Raw genomic sequence first — 19,204 nt, 5'->3', positions numbered from 1 at the left:
TATATATTTTTATATCTGTGTTAATGTCAGTCAAAATTATAAGCTTTCTTTTTTACTGAGCTGAAAACAAAGATAAGAAGAGAGAAAAAAAGAAAGCCTGGATGCGAGTGTGGAAAATTTCCTGACTCAATCAGTACAATTCCTGAAGAAAAGGGTTACAACCTAATTCTGATAAGCCTGACTGCCAGGGATTGCTTCCTTTCGATATGTACATAAAAACATACGCTGGACAACTACTTCTCCACATTGCAAAGCAGCCCCAAGGTCAGATTTCAAGTCATTAGACTGCCTTTCACTAGTGCATAAATCACAGAGCGTGCCAGTAATAAGGAAGTTTACCTGTTAAAAAGTATTTTAAAGGCAATTCAGGAGTCATGTGGCTGTAGAGAAGTGCCTTGGGCATGTTCCTGTAATTCATGGTCTCACATTAACTCTCATTTTATGGCTAATTCTTCACTTCAAGTCGAACCACTGCTTTCCCTTCAAAGACTTTCCTGCAGAGAGTCTGATGACGAATAGCATTTATTTCGCCAATACTGTAACAGACTTACTAAGTGAAGTTTCAACCTGTATTTCATCCCATTATGCTGCTGATCTAAATCCAAGTACAGTAATCATCAAGGCATCATTAGTCTTCTATTACCGCTGCTACTTAGCTTTGCGCTGCTTAGTTATGTGAGATTCCTCAATGGGAATTTCCTGCAGCAATGATTCATCCAAAACATGTTCTGGTCAAAGGAAATGCCCATAGCATCATAAAGTGCCACCGTTGAACAACATGTGCTGTACTTCAGACAATAATATTAGTGATCAATTCTCCAGCGCTCAGGCAATGAGCTTCTTTATCGCTCATTTGGTGTTTTATGGCCTGGTTAATCATTAAGCAATGCCTTTGTGATGGAGCAAGGACATAGTTGACACCCGTTGTTCGGTTTTCTGAGGGTTGATCCTGAGAGTTAGCCAATAATTGAAATAGCTGGGATATGATCCTGGGATGTAGGGTATAAAGGTGAGCCATCGTAGACGACTCGAGTCTGTATATAAGAAGGAGCTCTTGGAAGACGTTTGTCTCAAGAGTATATATGTCGATAAACCAGTTGTCAGAGGGCTCTTTTCTTCAAAAACATTCTTGGATGCTTGAAGACATCAAACCTTGGCAGGTGTTGTTCCCTTGAATCTTTAAACCCGAAAAGATCCTTCAGCATTCCTGATGGAGAAGGTCAAGTCGAACGGCGGGGAGCACGTTAACCTCGCTTATGATTCCACTCTGGATGGGCCGCCGGTCTACGAGAACGACGACGATTACCGGACGGTCCGGCCCTCAGTGGTCAGCGCCTTCGGTCATGACACTTTAGACCGCGTACCCAACATCGACTTCTATCGCAATGCGGGGAGCGTGAGTGGTCACCGGGCGGTGCGGCCATCGCTGCAAGAGCTGCATGATGTCTTTCAAAAGGTGAGTCATCTATTTGTGCTTTATTCCTCATTCATGATCTGTTCTGTTTTGTTACAAATATGTGTCGTTTACATTGAGAAGCGAACCCATTTTCTGACACTTATTTTGGAATTGATGGCAAGGTCCTGACAGACAACCAGACGTCAAAAAAGTAGTCACACTAGCAATGTGACAAGATTTCCTGAAAAAGAGTCTGCCAAAATATTGACTGATTGGAATGGCCACTCTAACGTGAATACAACGCACCACAGATTGTGGAAACTTGTCAAAAACTGCCTTAGATTAAAAAAAAACAGTACAACTTGATTATTCCTCAGCATATCTCCTTGACTCTCATTACGTGGGGAACTACTTCGATATCAGTTCAAAATATCCACTAATAAGATCTCCAAGTAGACGTGTCAAAATGAGAAGAGAAGTGTGGGCAATAGATTAGACGATGGACTTCTTTAATCAAATATGTCATTTTTCATCAAGGATTTTAGATGTGGGAGCCACTAGTCAGGTTGTACTCCTGTTGAAAAAAAAATTGATTTAAGTCCTTAATTCTTTAAAGTGAGAGGAAAAATGTACCGACTGTGACAGGTAAATTCTCTGCACGCAAAATAATTTATGAACCTACCTAGTGCAAAATGACCGGAGAGGCAAACAAAACATGTTTCCATATGTTTGCTAACATTTAACTAACTAACAAAAACATTAAATTAGCAAATAATAGCAAAGGAAAAAAAATCCACCTGACTTAAATATTTCTTTTCGGATTAGATTACGCATTTTTGAATTCCAGAGGCTGTTTTTTTTTTTTTTTTGGTTTAGCATGCGACCAGGCACAAGGTAGTCACTGTGAATTCTCTTAAACAAGTCCATGTAGCCATGGATCTTGCTTTACCGATTGTTTTGACTCTTGTAACAGTCCATTATTATAGTATGGTATCACACCACATGGTGGAGCCTCTTTAATTAACTATGCAGTTGGCCACCTTTTTCTTTAAACATCCAGAGAACATTTTTGTTTTCATGGACTGTGCTCAAGATTGGCATGTGGTGAAGTTGAGGAACTCGAATTTTGTTGTTGAGGAAACTCCAGAGGTCTTTGCTCCTTCGGCTGTCTGGCGGTACATGTCCAGGGACGGTTTCCTCCACGGCTCATACCAACACATGTTACACTTTGTCATGTATTCCTCCCTGGTATATGTTTTTCCATGCTGCTTCTATTTCTTTTTTTTTCCTGCCTGATAAAACACAAAGATTGCAATCGATCAAGATTCCAACTGCAGTTCACTTAACCTCTCAATCTAGTGATGTCCTTTTTTAATTTTTTTTTTTTTTTTTACATCTTGTGATGTCATCCAAAGAGGTTACAAAAAACACAATGAGCCTCTTTTGACAAAGTAAGGACTACAAAGTAGAGATACCTGTTTTTAGTTGTAGGTAGTAGTAAGTAAATGTAAAAAAAAGTTGTCAGATACTCTAATAAAGCTCAGACAACCTGTAACATCTACTGAAGTACAGTAACGATGTATTGGGACCTCCCCTCACTAGTCCACACCACAGTTCACGTATTAAGTTGAAAGACTTGTGAAAATGAAAACAAGGCACTGGAAGTTATTCCTTCATTTAAGTGTTTGACACGCTTCAGACTTTTACTGCTTCTTTTATTTGACCTTTATAACACTTTCTATTGCAAAAGAGATTTAGTTTTATAGGTGTGACTATATTAGCCTTTCTGGACTTTTTTTTTCAGTAATTCTGCCTGATGTCAAACTTTGAAATAAAGCAAAAACGTGGAAGGTCATCCGTCAACAAAAAATGGCACAAACAGTTCTCTAATGGATGAACGGCCTGGACACATAGTTTTGAACTGTATAAAATCAAAATTGCACAGAGTCCAATTGACCAAATTCAAAAGGACACTGGCGTTATGACAACAACGAAATTAAACGCATGAGTGAGGTCAGACTAAACAAGATGCTGGGGAGTCATTTAATGCTCTGTATTTGTCTTCATAGAACGCTAAAATTAGTTTTGTGTTTTTCTCTTTAGTTCTCAAGGGCATGCATACACAGCATAATCGATTGACAAATGATTGATCAATCTTGATCCCGACAAAAACATGCACATTCTACTTCAAAACAAACTCCATTAAGGTTTAAATGGACCCTACTGTGCTCTAACACCTTTCCAACAGAACGGAGCCATCTCTGTTCCCGACACGGTGGAGGATGACTGTGAGGGGAGCGACGGCACCCCCTCGGATGATGTGGAGTCTGCCGTTCACCTTGACAGTGGCAAAGGAGTTGTAAAGTTCGGCTGGATCAGAGGTGTCCTGGTAAGTTAGGGTGTGCCGTAACAGGTTGCCATTGCTTTATAGAAGCAGAGTATATGGAAAATGACTAGAAGGTTTATTTAATATCCGACTAGTTCGCTGAACTGTCCATGCACTGCAACGCTCTTTGTCCGCACTAGTAAGACAATTCAGCGCACTTGTAGAACGACTATATCTTCCTGGTGCCATTTTTCCACCACTCTCCTTACCTACTGTATGAAATTTGTCTGCACTAGTAGAATGACTTCAAAATGGTAATGGAATGCCATTGTCTTCTTTCCAGTGACATTTTTTCCACAACAGCCTTAAACTTTTAGGACACTTGTGTGCACTAGTAGAATGACTAGAATGCACTCGTAGAACAACTATATGTCATACTGGTGACGTTTTTGTCCAGTACAACCAAACACTCCTGTACAGTAATGCAGCAGCTAGGGCGAACTAGTAGAACAACTGTCTTACTACTGCTGTTTTTTCCACTACTGTATGACAATTCTGCAAACTGGTAGAATGACTATGTCTTACCAGTGTGGTTTCTCTCCACTACGACCAAACACTACAGCAAGACATTTCTTTGCACTATTGCAACAACTGGGGCGGACTAGTCGAGTAACTAGAGCCCACGAGTAGAATAACTGTTGCTAGTGAGGCTAAACTGTGTACTAGTTGACAACGGTGTGCTATTTGGAGTAGTACAATTAGTGACATTACAAAATTATACTGGTTAAAATCTAATATTTCACTAGTACAGGTATAACTAATAGCACAGAGGTTAACTCCAGTACAGTTTTGCTTCACTAGTAACATGAACGTGCTTGTGCCCTTGTTATGCTTGTGCACGAAAATGTCATGCCAGTAAGGTGAAAAAAAACCCCATCATTACCAGCTTCAAGTAGGGCTTCCCTCAGACCTGCAGGCACATGCGTTCGTAAATGACACACTGCCACTTTGTTTTATCTTACGATGATAGATCAAGGGCCTCACCCATGACATTTGTGGTCCACAGGTGAGATGCATGCTGAACATTTGGGGAGTCATGTTGTTCATCCGCCTTTCCTGGGTGTTTGGACAGGCTGGCTGGGGTGAGTTAGTGCCGCTGCAAACAATTAGTCCAGTTCAGCATCTCCTGATTGGAATTTAGTGATGTTGATTTAGCTATTGGCCTACATACCTGTGCTTGTGGTACAGTAGCTATTGTATAAAAGCAATGATGGGAATGACTGATCACAAACAAATGTGTCTCCTCAGCATGTTATGTAAAAAATACAATGGAAAACTTATAGGTAATTGAGCACTTATGTGGCTTTTGACAGAACTAGGAAGTTTGATTTCACAGACAAACATGATCACGTTTGTCCTGCTGATGATCAAATGATCCATTAAAACAACACAAAACAAACACGAGTTGATTGTGGTAATAAGCCGTGTTTGTGTTTGACCCAAATGTTCGGTGATTGAACTTCCTAAGCTCGAACTGAGACAAGCCAACATTCCCAACAGTCTCGACTGGACCATGAAATACGTTTGAAAGGGATTACTTTCCGCCAGTGTGTGAAAAACATTCTACAAACATGACAGACATGCTGCTAATATAGTAAGGGGACAACATTGAATAATTACACTTTGCTACAATGTAAAGTAGTCAGGCTAAAGCTTTGTGTGCATTTACTGTCCCCTTCAATCAGAATCAGAATCACATTCATTGGCCAAGTATGCAATAAACACACAAGAAATTAACCCGTTCAGAGGACAAGACAGCAATAACCAACATGGTGGAGGCAGAATGAGAAGCCTGGCGGGTCGCTGTTATTAACTCGTCGTCACACAGCTGTTCGTGGCTAAAACTGCTGGCAACAGAAGTGCGTACACCCCCAAGTGAAAATGTCCAGACTGGGCCCAATGAGCAATTTTCGCTCCCTAAGTCCCACGGAAAGATATCATAAAATAGAAACAAAAATGTGAGGGCTATATTCACCTTTGTGAGAAATATGTATGTACTGTAAATATGTATGTACTGAATACAGATAAAGCAGAGGGACTGGGGGCAGAGTGTATTTTCCTTGCTCAAAAATGTATTGATCAGCTCCAGCTTTTGTTCGAAGGTGTTTTGAAAAGCTTGCTAAGACTGATGCAGTAGCCAAATCAATTGACGATAACCTACAGCCTCGGCCTCTTTGGGACTGTGTGCAAAGGTGACTGTAGGTTTGATTTTTGCAAACAAAGAGCTTGATAAGATTTGTATGGCTGTTGGATGTGTCCATTTGAAAATAATGATTTGTGCACATTTCAGGTTTGGGAATAGTGGTTATTGCTCTTAGTTGTGTGGTGACAACAATCACCGGCCTTTCCATGTCAGCCATTTGCACAAATGGTGTGGTCAGGGGAGGTAAGTCAAAACACTCCATCAGATAACAAATAATGAACTTCATGAAGATGATTTATCTACTTTGTGTGTAATTTTCAGGAGGGGCGTACTACCTGATATCTCGCAGCTTGGGGCCAGAGTTTGGTGGTTCCATCGGCCTGATTTTTGCCTTTGCCAATGCAGTGGCTGTAGCCATGTATGTTGTTGGATTTGCTGAGACCGTTGTGGATTTACTCAAGGTAATATGAAAACGCCGCTGGTCAATGCACAAATGTTTAATTTAATTAGCCAAGCACTCTTATGTATGGAGCCATTATAAATGGGTACTATAGCGTAGCGGGCATATTAATGAATCCAAAGCAGTGTTCAATTCAGTCACTCCCAGCCTGTTTCAGAGCAGTGTTGCCCACATTGCCAGCTGTTTTAGAGAATTTTTTTTCAAGACCCAGAGAATGTGTTCGGAACAAATAAGCACCAAGTCTACCAAAGGAAAGAAAATACTCTCTTCTTTCACCAGAAAACAGTTCTTTTTTTAGCGCTTTCAGTCCATTAGTAATCAGTAGTAGAACATTGGTCGGTTTCACTAGAACACAGGTTTCTGACCAAAAAGCAGAGAAAATAAGCTTTTTCTGAACCCCCCCCCCAAAAAAAACCCAAACATGTCAAGCAGAACACTGTGAGTTGGCAACATTCCATCCCGCAACAGGGCAAACACCCCCCTTATGCCCAATTTTACCTGTGCAAAGTCTGTACAAAATAACAAAAGGAAGAAAGCTCCACCCAAGCGCAGTTAGACTGAGCTTTGCGCTAGACTTAAGACCGGCATGAAAAAAGAGCTGCAAGATTTTAACAAATTAGCACAGTCACAAATTACAAAGATCAGTTTAGACATAGAAAAATGGTGCCCTTTGATTTCTCGTACATCGATACTCAACTCAATAGTCCCGACCCAAATCAGTCCTTACCAAAAATTAGCACAGACTTCAGTACTCATCCCTCTATACAACTAACAAATGCACCATGAGCAATGCTGACTCACCGCATTATCTTTTCTAACATTCCCAAAACACACTTTCTACTACCTACTGTGACACATCCGCTGTGTTTACCATACAATATAGACAGTACTCGATCCAAGTATAAGGTGCCAAAACATGTCTGACTTCAAATGTGTTGGAATTTCTCTCCGTCAAAATCGACGTGGGAAGCCAAGATTCACAGCCCAACCATTATCTTCTTCTCAAAAGCTACGCTGGTCTCAAAGTTAAAACGATTCAACAGCACCATTCACAGGGCTCTGTTAGTCATTACAGAGGTTTGAAAACAGGAATTTCACAAAGTTGTGAGATAAAGAAATACCTGGGCACAAAAACTGACTGCTACTGTAGCTCATATGTGACGTAATTGTGTTCTCTCGCTTCAGGAGCACGATGTACTCATGGTGGATCCATTAAATGACATTAGAATCATTGGCGTCATCACAGTGGTGCTGCTGTTGGGCATATCTGTAGCCGGAATGGAATGGGAAGCCAAGGTTAGCGTCACATTGAATATTTAGTTTGAAAACCTTCAGGCATATTGTGGCAATGTTTAGGTGTTTCATTGCAATAAATTCAACCAAATCCTGTTGCCACCCACAGGCTCAGATAGTTCTTCTCATCATCCTACTGGCAGCTATTGTGAATGTATTTGTGGGTACCTTCATTCCTCCCACCGCAGACAAGAAATCCAAGGGGGTATTTAATTATGACGGTAAGAAAACAATTCTACAGACTTATCAGCATGTACATTTTCAGCAGGGGCACTACAGTGGTGCCTTGAGATATAAATTGTTGTGCTTGTGTATTTAATTTAATTAAGAAAATTGCACTCTAAAATGTTGTACTTTGTAAACAAAAATAGAGTAAGAGCATAATTAAGTACAATGTAGATAATTTAACAGTTTGCACATCATGATTTAATGCTGCATTTCAATTCATTGTGATGCTCCTTTTGGTGTGCATTTCTTGGACACCGGAGGTCAGTATAATAGAGTCATGCGGATACAAACAAAGAAGAATAGTTTCACGACTACTGTAAGCATGGATATGAACATAGATACGAGATGCTCCTTTTGAGCTGCGTGGACATCAAGGAAACTGAAAAAAAATGGATGCCGGCACGTTGTGTTGCATTCGGTTGCGTATAACACTGTACAATTACAACAAGTGTACTGGGAATAATCTTTCATGAGTAGCAATATTTAGCGAACTTTTTTCCCAAATGTTCTGTGTTGATAGCACACGTTTTGGAATTGACAAAAGAGTACACCTCATGGAAATCGGTTGAGAATTGTGCACAGTATGACTTTATTTCAATGTTCATGAATTACCTTTGATGGGAACATCGCCCCTGCGAACATGGCCGCCACAAAGGCATGTAGTTAGCTGAGCTGCTACAGCACACAAGCGAATCTAATCATCTTGTGACGATAAGTGTTTTTGATGACTTGTTCACTATTTTCCAAACTGCTGCAATTTGTGGAGTTAGTTAAATTGAGTTCACAACCACCATACAGTGCTCGTATCTCAAGTTTGTGCTCGAAACAAAAAATAAATAAATACATTTAAAAAATTAATTACAATAATAATACCGGTAATAAAAATGGCTTGATAACGGCTCAAAAAAAATCCTAAATTGGGTGACTCATATCTCAGGCCCATGTGTATTTATTCCAAGATTACATTTGATGTAATTTTCTCTTTATTTTTCTTCACAGCAAATATCTTTTTAGAGAATTTTCCACCGGATTTCAGGCAAGGAGAGTCATTCTTTTCAGTGTTTTCCATATTTTTCCCCGCTGCAACCGGAATCTTGGCAGGAGCCAACATTTCCGGCGACTTACGGGTAACTTTTCCCTTACAATCAAATGGACATTCCCCAACACCCTTTATCTTCTTTTTAGAATCATTTTATTGTCACTGTAGGGACTACAAATGTGAAATTGGCCAATGAAGATTTGTGCTCCTTTTCAGGATCCCCAGGATGCCATTCCTAAAGGCACCTTATTGGCTATTCTTATCACTGGTATCACCTACCTGGGTGTGGCCCTTTGTGTCTGTAAGTACATCATAACATAAAAAAAAACAAAACAACAAAAAAAGTAATTGAATATGTATAGCTGACCGGTCGGTGCATAAACACAATCCATTTCTTGAGGAAGTCCAAACTACACTTTTGCTTTTGATTCAATTTTCCTTATGAGAAATAATAAAAAATTAATTATACAAAATTGTTTTTTTTTTTTTGTTTTTTTTTTATTCTCTGGTCAGCTGCTAGCGTTGTGCGTGATGCAACAGGAAACACAACTGACCTCATCACTCCCGGAGTGTCATGCGGAGGTTCAGCTGTCGCGGCCTGTGAGCTCGGGTACAATTTTTCTTCCTGCGCAGTGGAAACATGCAAATTTGGTGCGATGAACAACTTCCAGGTAAAAAGCTCATACTAAGTGTCAGCCTTGCATACTGTATGAGGGTTCTCATGAAGTGCTCTTTTTAATGATGTGTGTCAGGTGATGACTCTGGTGTCAGGCTTTGGACCCCTGATCATCGCTGGAACTTTTTCAGCCACGCTCTCATCCGCACTGGCTTCTCTTGTTAGTGCTCCCAAAGTCTTCCAGGTCAGTCATTTCCCAAACATTTACTCAATATTGAACTACAGTGGGACCTTGAGAAACGAGGGACCTGACTTTTGAGTTTTTCAGTAAGCCTATCGCCCATTGAAGGTAAAATATCATGCATATTGCACGCCTTCATTTCTTTTACTGCCCAGCGAAGGCCCAACGAAATTAAGCAAATCACTTACCCAAGAACAAATCTTTACATTCTATTTAATTTTGGTATTGCTATGTTTTTATCAAACAATATTATTGAGTGCTATTTTCCTTTTTTTTTAAACAAATGACAATTTTTAAATGTTTTAGGGAGTGAGCCTGGAATGAATTACTGGCATTTCCATTCAGTTCAGTGGTGAAAAATGATTTGAGATACGCATGTTTTAAGTTACAAACGTGGTCATGGAATGAATTTAAATTCTCAAGCCACCACTGCATACAACTTACTTTGCAGGATTTGACAGCTTTAGGTCCTGTTTGGATATGATTCAGGTACAACACTGCCCTTGACTCTTCATTTTGATCTGTGCCTCAGGCGCTGTGCAAAGACAACATCTACAAGGCCCTGCACTTCTTTGCCAAAGGACACGGCAAGAACGACGAGCCCCTCCGTGGATACATCCTCACCTTTCTCATTTCTGTGGCCTTCATTCTCATCGGTCTGTTCAGTTGTCGTCATGTTTTTTTCTTGCCATGCAGTAACTACAACTAAAATACATATTTATTCAGCAGTCTTGAAATTGATATGTTTTATGAATGGTTTTCCAATTTGTATATCTTTTTTTTCTCCATAGGGAATCTCAATGTCATCGCACCCATCATTTCAAACTTCTTCTTGGCCTCTTACGCACTTATCAATTTCTCCTGCTTCCATGCGTCCTACGCAAAGTCCCCAGGTGAGTACCGAATGAGTTTTAAAACAATAGGAGTACATTCTTCCAGTTCAATCATGATGCACAAACAGCACTTGAATTTCATATTATTTCTGCCAGCCAGTGAACAAAAAATAAATGTAAAAAAATTGGAAGAAGCAGAAATATTAAATATTGAAATATCTGTGGTAAAAATTGTTAATGAGTGACTTATAAATCAGTGTTTGCTAACCTTTTGTTAATGCGCATATTTTAGTGGAGTGTAATCTCACAGCACACAGGTTAATTATGTACCACCTGCAGTCTGTTGGAAGAGAATTTAATTGTTTTGACTGTCAATGTACACGATACATTATTTGTAGTATTGTAAACAAATATTAATTTTCGCACCCCGTTGAGGGAACCAGATATTCTCCACTTTCTAAAATTCACTAGTCCGTGTTTATTTATAAAATACTCATTGATGAGATCCCGCCTTATCATCACTCTCTGCTCACCATGTATCTCACCAAGTTTGCGCGCCAAATTTCTGTTCAAGCACTTTTATCAAGCTCTCTATTCCCAAAGTCTGCACTAATTTTGGTTGATCTTCTTTGCAATTTTCTGCCACAAACTGTTTTTTTTTTTTAATCACTTTAAATTTCTGTCTTACCTAACTGCTAACATTGCTCACGTTTCAACAGGTTGGCGACCAGCATACAAATATTACAACATGTGGTTGTCCCTGCTGGGTGCTCTTCTGTGCTGTGCCGTCATGTTTGTCATCAACTGGTGGGCGGCACTGCTCACTTACGGTATCGAGATCCTCCTCTACATTTATGTCACTGTCAAGAAGCCAGGTGAGCTGTTTGTGTGCATGGTGGCCTTGTTTTGCCCTTTGGCCTCCGGTATTGTGGCACTCACCCGTCATGATCCTTTCCAGACGTGAACTGGGGCTCATCTACTCAAGCGGTGACGTTCGTCAGTGCGGTCAGCAATGCTTTGTCTCTAACCGGAGTAGAAGATCACGTCAAAAACTTCAGGTAAAGGGTTTGCAGATTAAAAAAAAGAAAAAACATTTACATTTATTTGCATGGACAGGACTATGCTTCTAAGCAGTGGGATGCATTTGTTACATGGGCCCGTAGGACACATTTGAAATCTGATTACCAGTAGTTAAAGAATCTGCCCCATTGTTAATGTAGTTGAAGTTACATGGACCAGCACTACTAATTCTGAAGGCCATGGGAAGATTAGATGAACATAACAACCCATAGAGGGTAGAATTTAATTGGACAAAAAAAAAAAAAAAAAAAAAAAACGACAAACTGTAAAACCAAATTTTATTTCTAGTGCAGTTGACATCTCAGACCCTCTAGATGCATCATTAGGAAATAGCTTTGTCCTCACTAGGTGGACAACAACATGTTACCAGTGAGGCAAAAATGTGCAATTGTTAACAACCGGTAGAGCAGGTACATGGTTGATCAGTGTAGTTCAACGATTTTTTTCACAATGAAGCCATTTCAGTCAACACTCCTGCTGTCATATTGCCGTACAACATGTCCATGGTTTGGAAGAAAACAAATCAAGATGGAAATGATTCACATGAACCACAGAGTATAAATCTAGTCTCAAATCCCAACATGTGGCCATTATTTGAAATAAAGAAGTGTTTGCTTGCTTTAATGTTTACTTCAGGCCTCAGATCTTGGCACTCACAGGGGCCACTCGCACCAGGCCAGCTCTGCTAGACCTGGCTCACTCTTTTTCGAAGAACTATGGACTCTGTCTCACCTGTGAAGTCTTTGTGGTAAAGTCACATTCTCAGATCTTATTGTTGTAAAGCGCAAAGATTTGTGTAGCTCACCAAAGGCAATTTTTGTCCACTTAATCTGTCCAGGGTCCAAGAGTAGAGACCCTGGCAGAAATGAACGCCGGCGTAGAGAAGAACCAGCAATGGCTGAAGAAGACGAAACGTAAAGCATTTTACACCGCCGTAGCATTTGATAAATTTCGGGAAGGAGTGGAAACACTACTGCAGGTCAGTATAATAAGGTGACACAAAAAAAACAAAAAAACAAACCAACTGACCCAGAAAAATCCATTTTGTTAATGTATAACTGGAGAATGAAATGTATACATAGCAGAAGCCATTTTTATTGACCATTGTTGTCCCTCAGAGATACACCGAGTATCTATTGCTATGCTCTGGAGGAGCTGGCAAGATGAGTTAATGAGAAGCAGGAACACAATCTTATGGCTTCCACTATCACACCTCAGATAAGGCTTTTCATTGTCAGGATGTCTGACTTCAAACAGTGCGTCACTTTAAAAGCTAGAATTGATTAACACTGTTCTGGATGAGGGCCCCGAGACACAGGATGTGCAGATTGATCTGCTTTTAACTTGTGGCAGTAAAACAGCCCGGCCACACAACTTTCTTTGGGGAACTTTTTGGTCCTTTTATTTGTTTTCAAATACTGTGGTCTCCTAAGTTAACGGAAAAAGTTAGGACTCTCTGGCATGAGCCCGATTCAATACTCGATATAGTTCGATGCACGGGTTATGATTTGCCTCCAAAATATTTTTTTCAGGGTGCAATGGTTTACTTCAATTCATTTGAGTTTAGGAGTGATGCACAATTGAGATGGTGTGGCAACAATATGATTGTCAACATTTGTTGATGTCAAAGTTAATTGTCAAGAATGCAATTCTATAAAATGAAATGTTTACAATATTTTACACCCTAATCCCAAAACATTGTTGATTTATGGCACCGTAAAATTAAACAGCAACAAAGTACCATTTCAATGTATTTAATTGTACACATGGACAAAGAAAGAGAAGAAAACTGTAAAGCCTCAGCCAACCAACTCCTTGGGTCACGATAGCCGATCCACAGCCCTACAATCGATTCATTTAAGCCAACGGTTCCTGGCTGATTCAAACCGATTATGGAGTCTTCTACTGATGCGGCCATAATGCTCACCTTTACGAATGGCTATCCATAAATACTATCGTATTAGTTTTCTTTGCTTTGTAACCCTTGCTAACAGCTCATTGGGATCCATTCATATTTAGGGCTCAGTTCTATCCTAAATAAATACCGGATAATATATGGGAACAGACTTCATTATGTTTGCTGCCGAATCCAAATAAAAACAATCATATTTTTCTTGACCATTTCGGTGTGCTTGCCCCCTTTCACTTAGTCAATCGGGTTAGTCGCTGCCTCTCACATGACTCTGAACAATGGGCAGAAAACAGAAGATTTATGAAAAATACCACGACAAGCTTGTTTTCAAGATAATTTACCTACAGGTGTGATGCTGAACAATTCATAATTGACCCAAGAAAATGTGGATCAGAAAGAGGAACGACAAAACCTACGAAAATGATCTTTCCAGTCTCGACTATAATTGTGGTGTCATGTTTGGTCCACAAATTGAGTGCGTGTGTGGTCAAAGTGCAGGTCCGCTGAGCTAATGCAGGTCTATTTGTTGACATGTTGACAGGCCTCAGGTCTTGGCCGCATGAAGCCCAACACACTAATGATAGGCTTCAAAAGAAACTGGAAGACTTCAGGTTCAGAAGCAGTCCAGAGTTATGTGGGAGTGCTGCAGTAAGTTATTAACATAAATCCTCACATAACTCCCACACAGTTGTTATGAAGAAATAAAACAGAACTTTTACTTGCATTAAACAGTTTTTTTTTTTTTCTGACAGTGATGCCTTTGACTTTGAATATGGCACAGTGATCTTGAGGATGGACCAGGGACTTGATGTTTCTCATATTGTTGAAGCAGAAGGTCAGTATGAAAGTCAGATGTAGCTTAATAGATCTCATTTATATCAGACTCAAGGAGCACCCTTTGGGGCAATGTACTTATTGTAAGACTAACAAAGTTCGCTGCTTGCTAGCTAGCTACATATATCTATCTATCTATAAGTGCATTATTGTAGGTGTAGTTTGCAGCAGTGTGGAATTGTACTGCAAAATACTGCATCATTATAAAAGACATCTTTCAGCAATGTCCATTGCAGTTCAACAAAATGTAACAATATGGCAATAGCAAGATTAATAGCCATATACTGCATAAATGTATCGTAAATGTTTTCTTCAGAGGAAATGCTAAAATCAGCAAAAGAGCAACAGGCGCTGGAGAGTGATTTCATGTCAAACGGAGTCAAAGCCAAAGGATTGTTCAGGAAGTCCAGAAAATCCTCTCAGCAAGTGCTCACCACCCGAGGTAAGGTTTAATGCACTCTATTCGCAAAGGTCGTATCAAGTGATAAATCCTTCAAAACACGACTTTAAATCTCCGGTCTTGGCTTTGAAGAGCATTTGCCAAATGGAAGCAATGTCTTTCTGTCCCTTTTTGGAAACTTCTCCACAATTCCATTAGGATATAAGTGAACTAAAAGATTTGTCGAGGGAGTAATCCAATATTTGTTCCAGCATCTATATACACCAGTATGTACAGGTATAATTGAGAAGCACTACTATACATACACACACAGATGGGCACACACAGGGCTGCATCTCCCTAAAATGACAAGCAGTGGTAGAACCAAGTACAACTATTTTGTGACCGTATTTATTTACATCTGTCGAAGTTTACGCTTTTCTTTCACTGCCTTTCAAAACAGATATCCGGACGTTTTACTGCTTATTTTGTCAAAGTAACTTTTTTCAACTTCCTCAGCTGACAACGATTTGAAGAAGACTTAAACTAAGAGTTGTAAAGTCAACTGCGGTTGATTGATTCACATTCTGGCGTTCAAAAATTCTCCGTTTAATCTGAATTAAAAAAAAAAAAAAGTCGCTGTATCTATACTTGTACTAAAGTACAAAGTGTGAGTACATTCGCCACCTGTGATGACAAGTGTCTTGTTTGTATCGAATCGGCATCCTGCCTCTGTGGAATTACATTGGATGTAAAGGACATCTCTCCCTGCTGAGGCAGTCATTTCCTTCTCCGTCTTCCTTCTGCGCATTCGCTTGGTGATTTACAATGCCTCCTCTCATCAAACTCTCATGCTTCCAATCGTTTGTCTCCCCCACAGTGTCGGTATGCGGCCCCCCGCCACCACAGGTTGCCAAGATGAATGAGAAGCTGGTGCAGGCCAGTGCTCAGTTTAAGACCAAACAGCCCAAAGGAACTCTTGACGTGTGGTGGCTCTTTGACGATGGAGGTGAGTGACGCTTGTGTTGTTTATTCCTGCAGTTAATAAAGAGCTACAGAATATTTGCAGCAGTCTTGCAGGTGCAAATCGCATCACTTCAGGACAACAAATTGGAAGGACTCCACATCTTATCATATCAGAGTTAACTCGATTGTTGATGGACCGGTGTTATTTGTGAAGAACTCAATTCGGAAGTACTAAGGATGGGTGACTTTTAATTTTGCTTTTTTTTTTTCTATTGAGTTAATTTTGCATTTTGACAAAATTATACAATGATTCCCGATTGCGTGAGCAGAATCAATAAGAATAAAAATATGTTGGCTCAAAAGTTACACAAAAACTTAAGACGGTGCAGTGCCCAGAAACAGATTATGTTCAAACTCCAAGTGACTGCAAATGTCTTTCACACACCACAGTGAGGTTATTCCAACACTGCCAAATTTGAATGGCTGAAAGAAGCGCCAAGTATATATTGAAGATGAGGTTTCACAATCTTGAGAAAGCAAGCTGTTTTCGAACGCTGTGGCCGAATGCGTGAAACCACGCCCCACTGAAAAATGGATACATTGGCTGACATCTTGCTTATGATAACACATGATGACGTTTAAAACGCAAAGACGAATCTGCTTAAAGCCTCTGGTGGCGGGAGAATATCCCACCTGGTCACCTTAGTGCTAATTCCCGCCACAACAACGAGGCGCTCTAAAGCAGCCACACCAGCACAAATCCCCTGTCTACAAGCTGGCTCTCATGTTGAAGTTGCATCATTTTCCATGCAAAAAGAGCACCAACTTACCACAAATTTCAAAATGTAAATCATAATAATCCATACAATAAAAGCAACTTGTATCATTGTTATTCCTGCCTTTCTCTCAGGTCTCACGCTGCTGCTGCCATACATCCTCACGACCAGGAAGAAGTGGAAAGACTGCAAAATGAGGATCTTCATTGCAGGGCAGCCCGGACGCAGCGAGCTGGATAAACAGGAGTGAGGGAAATCAGCTAATTGTTTCACTATAAATTATAGTCTAACGAGCATGGGTTTGATTAACTGTCGATGTGGTGTCCCGAGGGCGATGGGATGAAATTAGAGGAGATGTTCCTGGGCGGTGAATAAACATACAATTAACAGTTAATCATGTGCCTTTTCTGTCTTGTAGGATGAAGTCGCTCCTGCAGAAATTCCGAATTAATTGCACTGACATCATAGTCATCGATGACATCCATGTCAAACCCCGTAACGAAAGGTATGTGTTGGAAAATCTCCTTGGTCCAGTGCGTGACCAAGGTGCCTCATGTTCTTATTCGTATGTTCTCAGCTTGAAGAAGTTGGATGACATGATCGAACCTTTCCGCCTTCATGAGAGGACCAAAGAAAGCACGCAGGTTGAAGCCATGCGGAAAACACAGCCTTGGAAGATTACCGATGATGAGTTGGATGAATTTGAGGAGAAGGTAAATGAACACGCGCATGATTGCATTGTCTTGAATTGGAGAATTTGCAGGATGGTTTTAGATTTAAAAGACTGACTGCGTTTCTCAAAATCATCTTGATTTGACATACATTTCTACAAGCTTCTGGAAATCTTGACAACCTCGACTTACTCATCACACCATACAAACTAAAGTAGGAACTTTCAGAAAGACGGTGCACTTGTCCTCATGCCTTTACATAAAAACACATAAAAGTTGTGGCAGTGTATGAAAAAAAACACAGTAACCAACAGTAGATATTTATTTCACAGAACTGTACTCCTAACAATCAAGATGGCACAGCACTCTATATGAAGTGGGGTTAGTTCACGCCTGAAATTTGGCATCTTTTAGCCTTCACAAGTGCATCAATATCAGGCGTCAAACTCATTTAAGTGGTTGTCAAAGCGCCCTCGGGTGGACAAAATTAGCAACAGCATTTACATTTGGAATTGCCGTTCATTTGCGCACACACACTCACTTAATCGCTCTCTCTCTCTCTCTCTCTCTCTCTCTCTCTCTCTCTCTCTCTCTGGGCCTATGTTTGACACCCCTGGTTGAAATAATTTCAAAATTGCATCACTCCTACGTATTAAATAGAACAGAAAGAACGCAAAACTATGCAAATTGGGACACTGGCACCTGCTCTTACAGGAGTGCATAAAAAACAGATATCTTGTTACTGTACAGTGCACCCAGGAATTGTTGAAAGTCATTAAGGACCAAAACCGCTTCTGCTTTACAGACCAATCTGCAGGTTCGACTGAATGAACTGCTTCAGGAGAACTCCAAATCAGCCAACCTGATTGTGGTGTAAGTTCAACGGTTTTAGCACTGTAACAACCACATGAAGTCATCTGTTAAAAAATCTGACTCAGAGTCTCTGACCCCCGTGCAGGAGCATGCCTATCGCACGAAAGGAAACCATCTCTGACTTCCTCTACATGGCCTGGTTGGACATTCTGACCAAGGACCTCCCACCCACCATCCTCATCAGAGGCAACCACAAGAGTGTGCTTACCTTCTACTCGTGAGGTCCTTACCCACGAATGTGCGTGCTTGGAATGAAAGCTTCGGCTGAAATAATCCCACGTTCAAGGACCGCTCCAGAACTTTTAGATGTGAAGCAAAGTAGTGGGGTTACTAATCAGCGGGAAGCAACCCTCATGCCACTACAAGGAAATACTTTTCTGTCTCTTTCTGGGGTCACAATATTAATAATGGACGCTTATGGATTGTTTTAAATGCATAAGATGCACACATCGAACATCCTGCAACTAGTCAGATCCCTTCAAGTAAACTGTACATGCAGGTATGGTGGACCCAGGACCTGTTACTGTGAAATAAATGTATATAGTACAAATCCAATATCATTAATCTGTATTTTTGGCAATAAAACAACATTTCATCAATGATTTAAGAGCATGAACTGTGATAATAATAGGTAACCTTATTTTATGTTTTAAAATAAAAATGTAAAATCTTGTGTTGTTAAGCTTACCCACGACATATTTTATTTTAGTTTAGATATATTTAAGGTTTTGTTTAGATAACCATTGTTTCATAATCATTCTGAATGTATGCAATCGAATGTCTTTCCATTTAAGTGTACTGTTGTGAGTACTTGAGAAAAAAAATCATTTTAAAATCAAATAAAATTAGCTGTTTTTGATTTTGTCTGTCATTTAATACCGTTTGCTAAGAGATACAGTGAACTGCATATTAAGCATTGTAAGGTGTCCTTGAGTGTTTTGAAAGGCGCTTAAAAAAAAAATATATATATACATATATATATATATATATATATATGTGTGTGTATATATATATTTATAAATAGTATTATTATTATTATTATTGTGATAAAATGAAGAGTAATAGTTGGATAATTTCA

The 19,204-nt window shown here is 39.9% G+C and overlaps 1 protein-coding gene across 1 annotated transcript; it reads left to right on the top strand.

The window, feature by feature from the left end:
• Positions 1-648: 648 nt before the first annotated feature.
• slc12a1 (solute carrier family 12 member 1) lies at positions 649-18,985 on the top strand. Its single transcript, XM_019886986.1, has 26 exons — positions 649-1,456; positions 3,645-3,785; positions 4,789-4,864; positions 6,073-6,168; positions 6,247-6,386; positions 7,571-7,681; positions 7,788-7,899; positions 8,906-9,033; positions 9,162-9,246; positions 9,459-9,616; positions 9,698-9,805; positions 10,335-10,458; positions 10,594-10,695; positions 11,355-11,510; positions 11,594-11,693; positions 12,352-12,463; positions 12,554-12,694; positions 14,169-14,275; positions 14,380-14,462; positions 14,778-14,903; positions 15,721-15,849; positions 16,717-16,828; positions 17,001-17,087; positions 17,160-17,295; positions 18,059-18,126; positions 18,212-18,985. The coding sequence occupies exons 1-26, from the start codon at positions 1,211-1,213 to the stop codon at positions 18,345-18,347; spliced, it is 3,120 nt and encodes a 1,039-aa protein (XP_019742545.1). The 5' UTR covers positions 649-1,210; the 3' UTR covers positions 18,348-18,985.
• The last annotated feature ends 219 nt before the right edge of the window (positions 18,986-19,204 follow it).

The sequence above is a fragment of the Hippocampus comes genome, unplaced genomic scaffold (genome assembly GCF_001891065.2).
Source record: "Hippocampus comes isolate QL1 unplaced genomic scaffold, H_comes_QL1_v1.1 scaffold261, whole genome shotgun sequence".
Classification (NCBI taxonomy): Eukaryota; Metazoa; Chordata; class Actinopteri; order Syngnathiformes; family Syngnathidae; genus Hippocampus; species Hippocampus comes.
The sequence above is the reverse complement of the archived record's forward strand: the minus strand, read 5'-3'. Positions and strand labels throughout refer to the sequence as shown.

Excerpts from the sequence above, each read along its gene's own strand:
- slc12a1 (XM_019886986.1), top strand. The coding sequence starts at position 1,211 with ATGGAGAAGGTCAAGTCGAACGGCGGGGAGCACGTTAACCTCGCTTAT. Across the intron at positions 1,457-3,644 it reads TGCATGATGTCTTTCAAAAG|AACGGAGCCATCTCTGTTCC; the intron begins GTGAGTCATCTA and ends CCTTTCCAACAG. Across the intron at positions 9,617-9,697 it reads GTGCGATGAACAACTTCCAG|GTGATGACTCTGGTGTCAGG; the intron begins GTAAAAAGCTCA and ends GATGTGTGTCAG.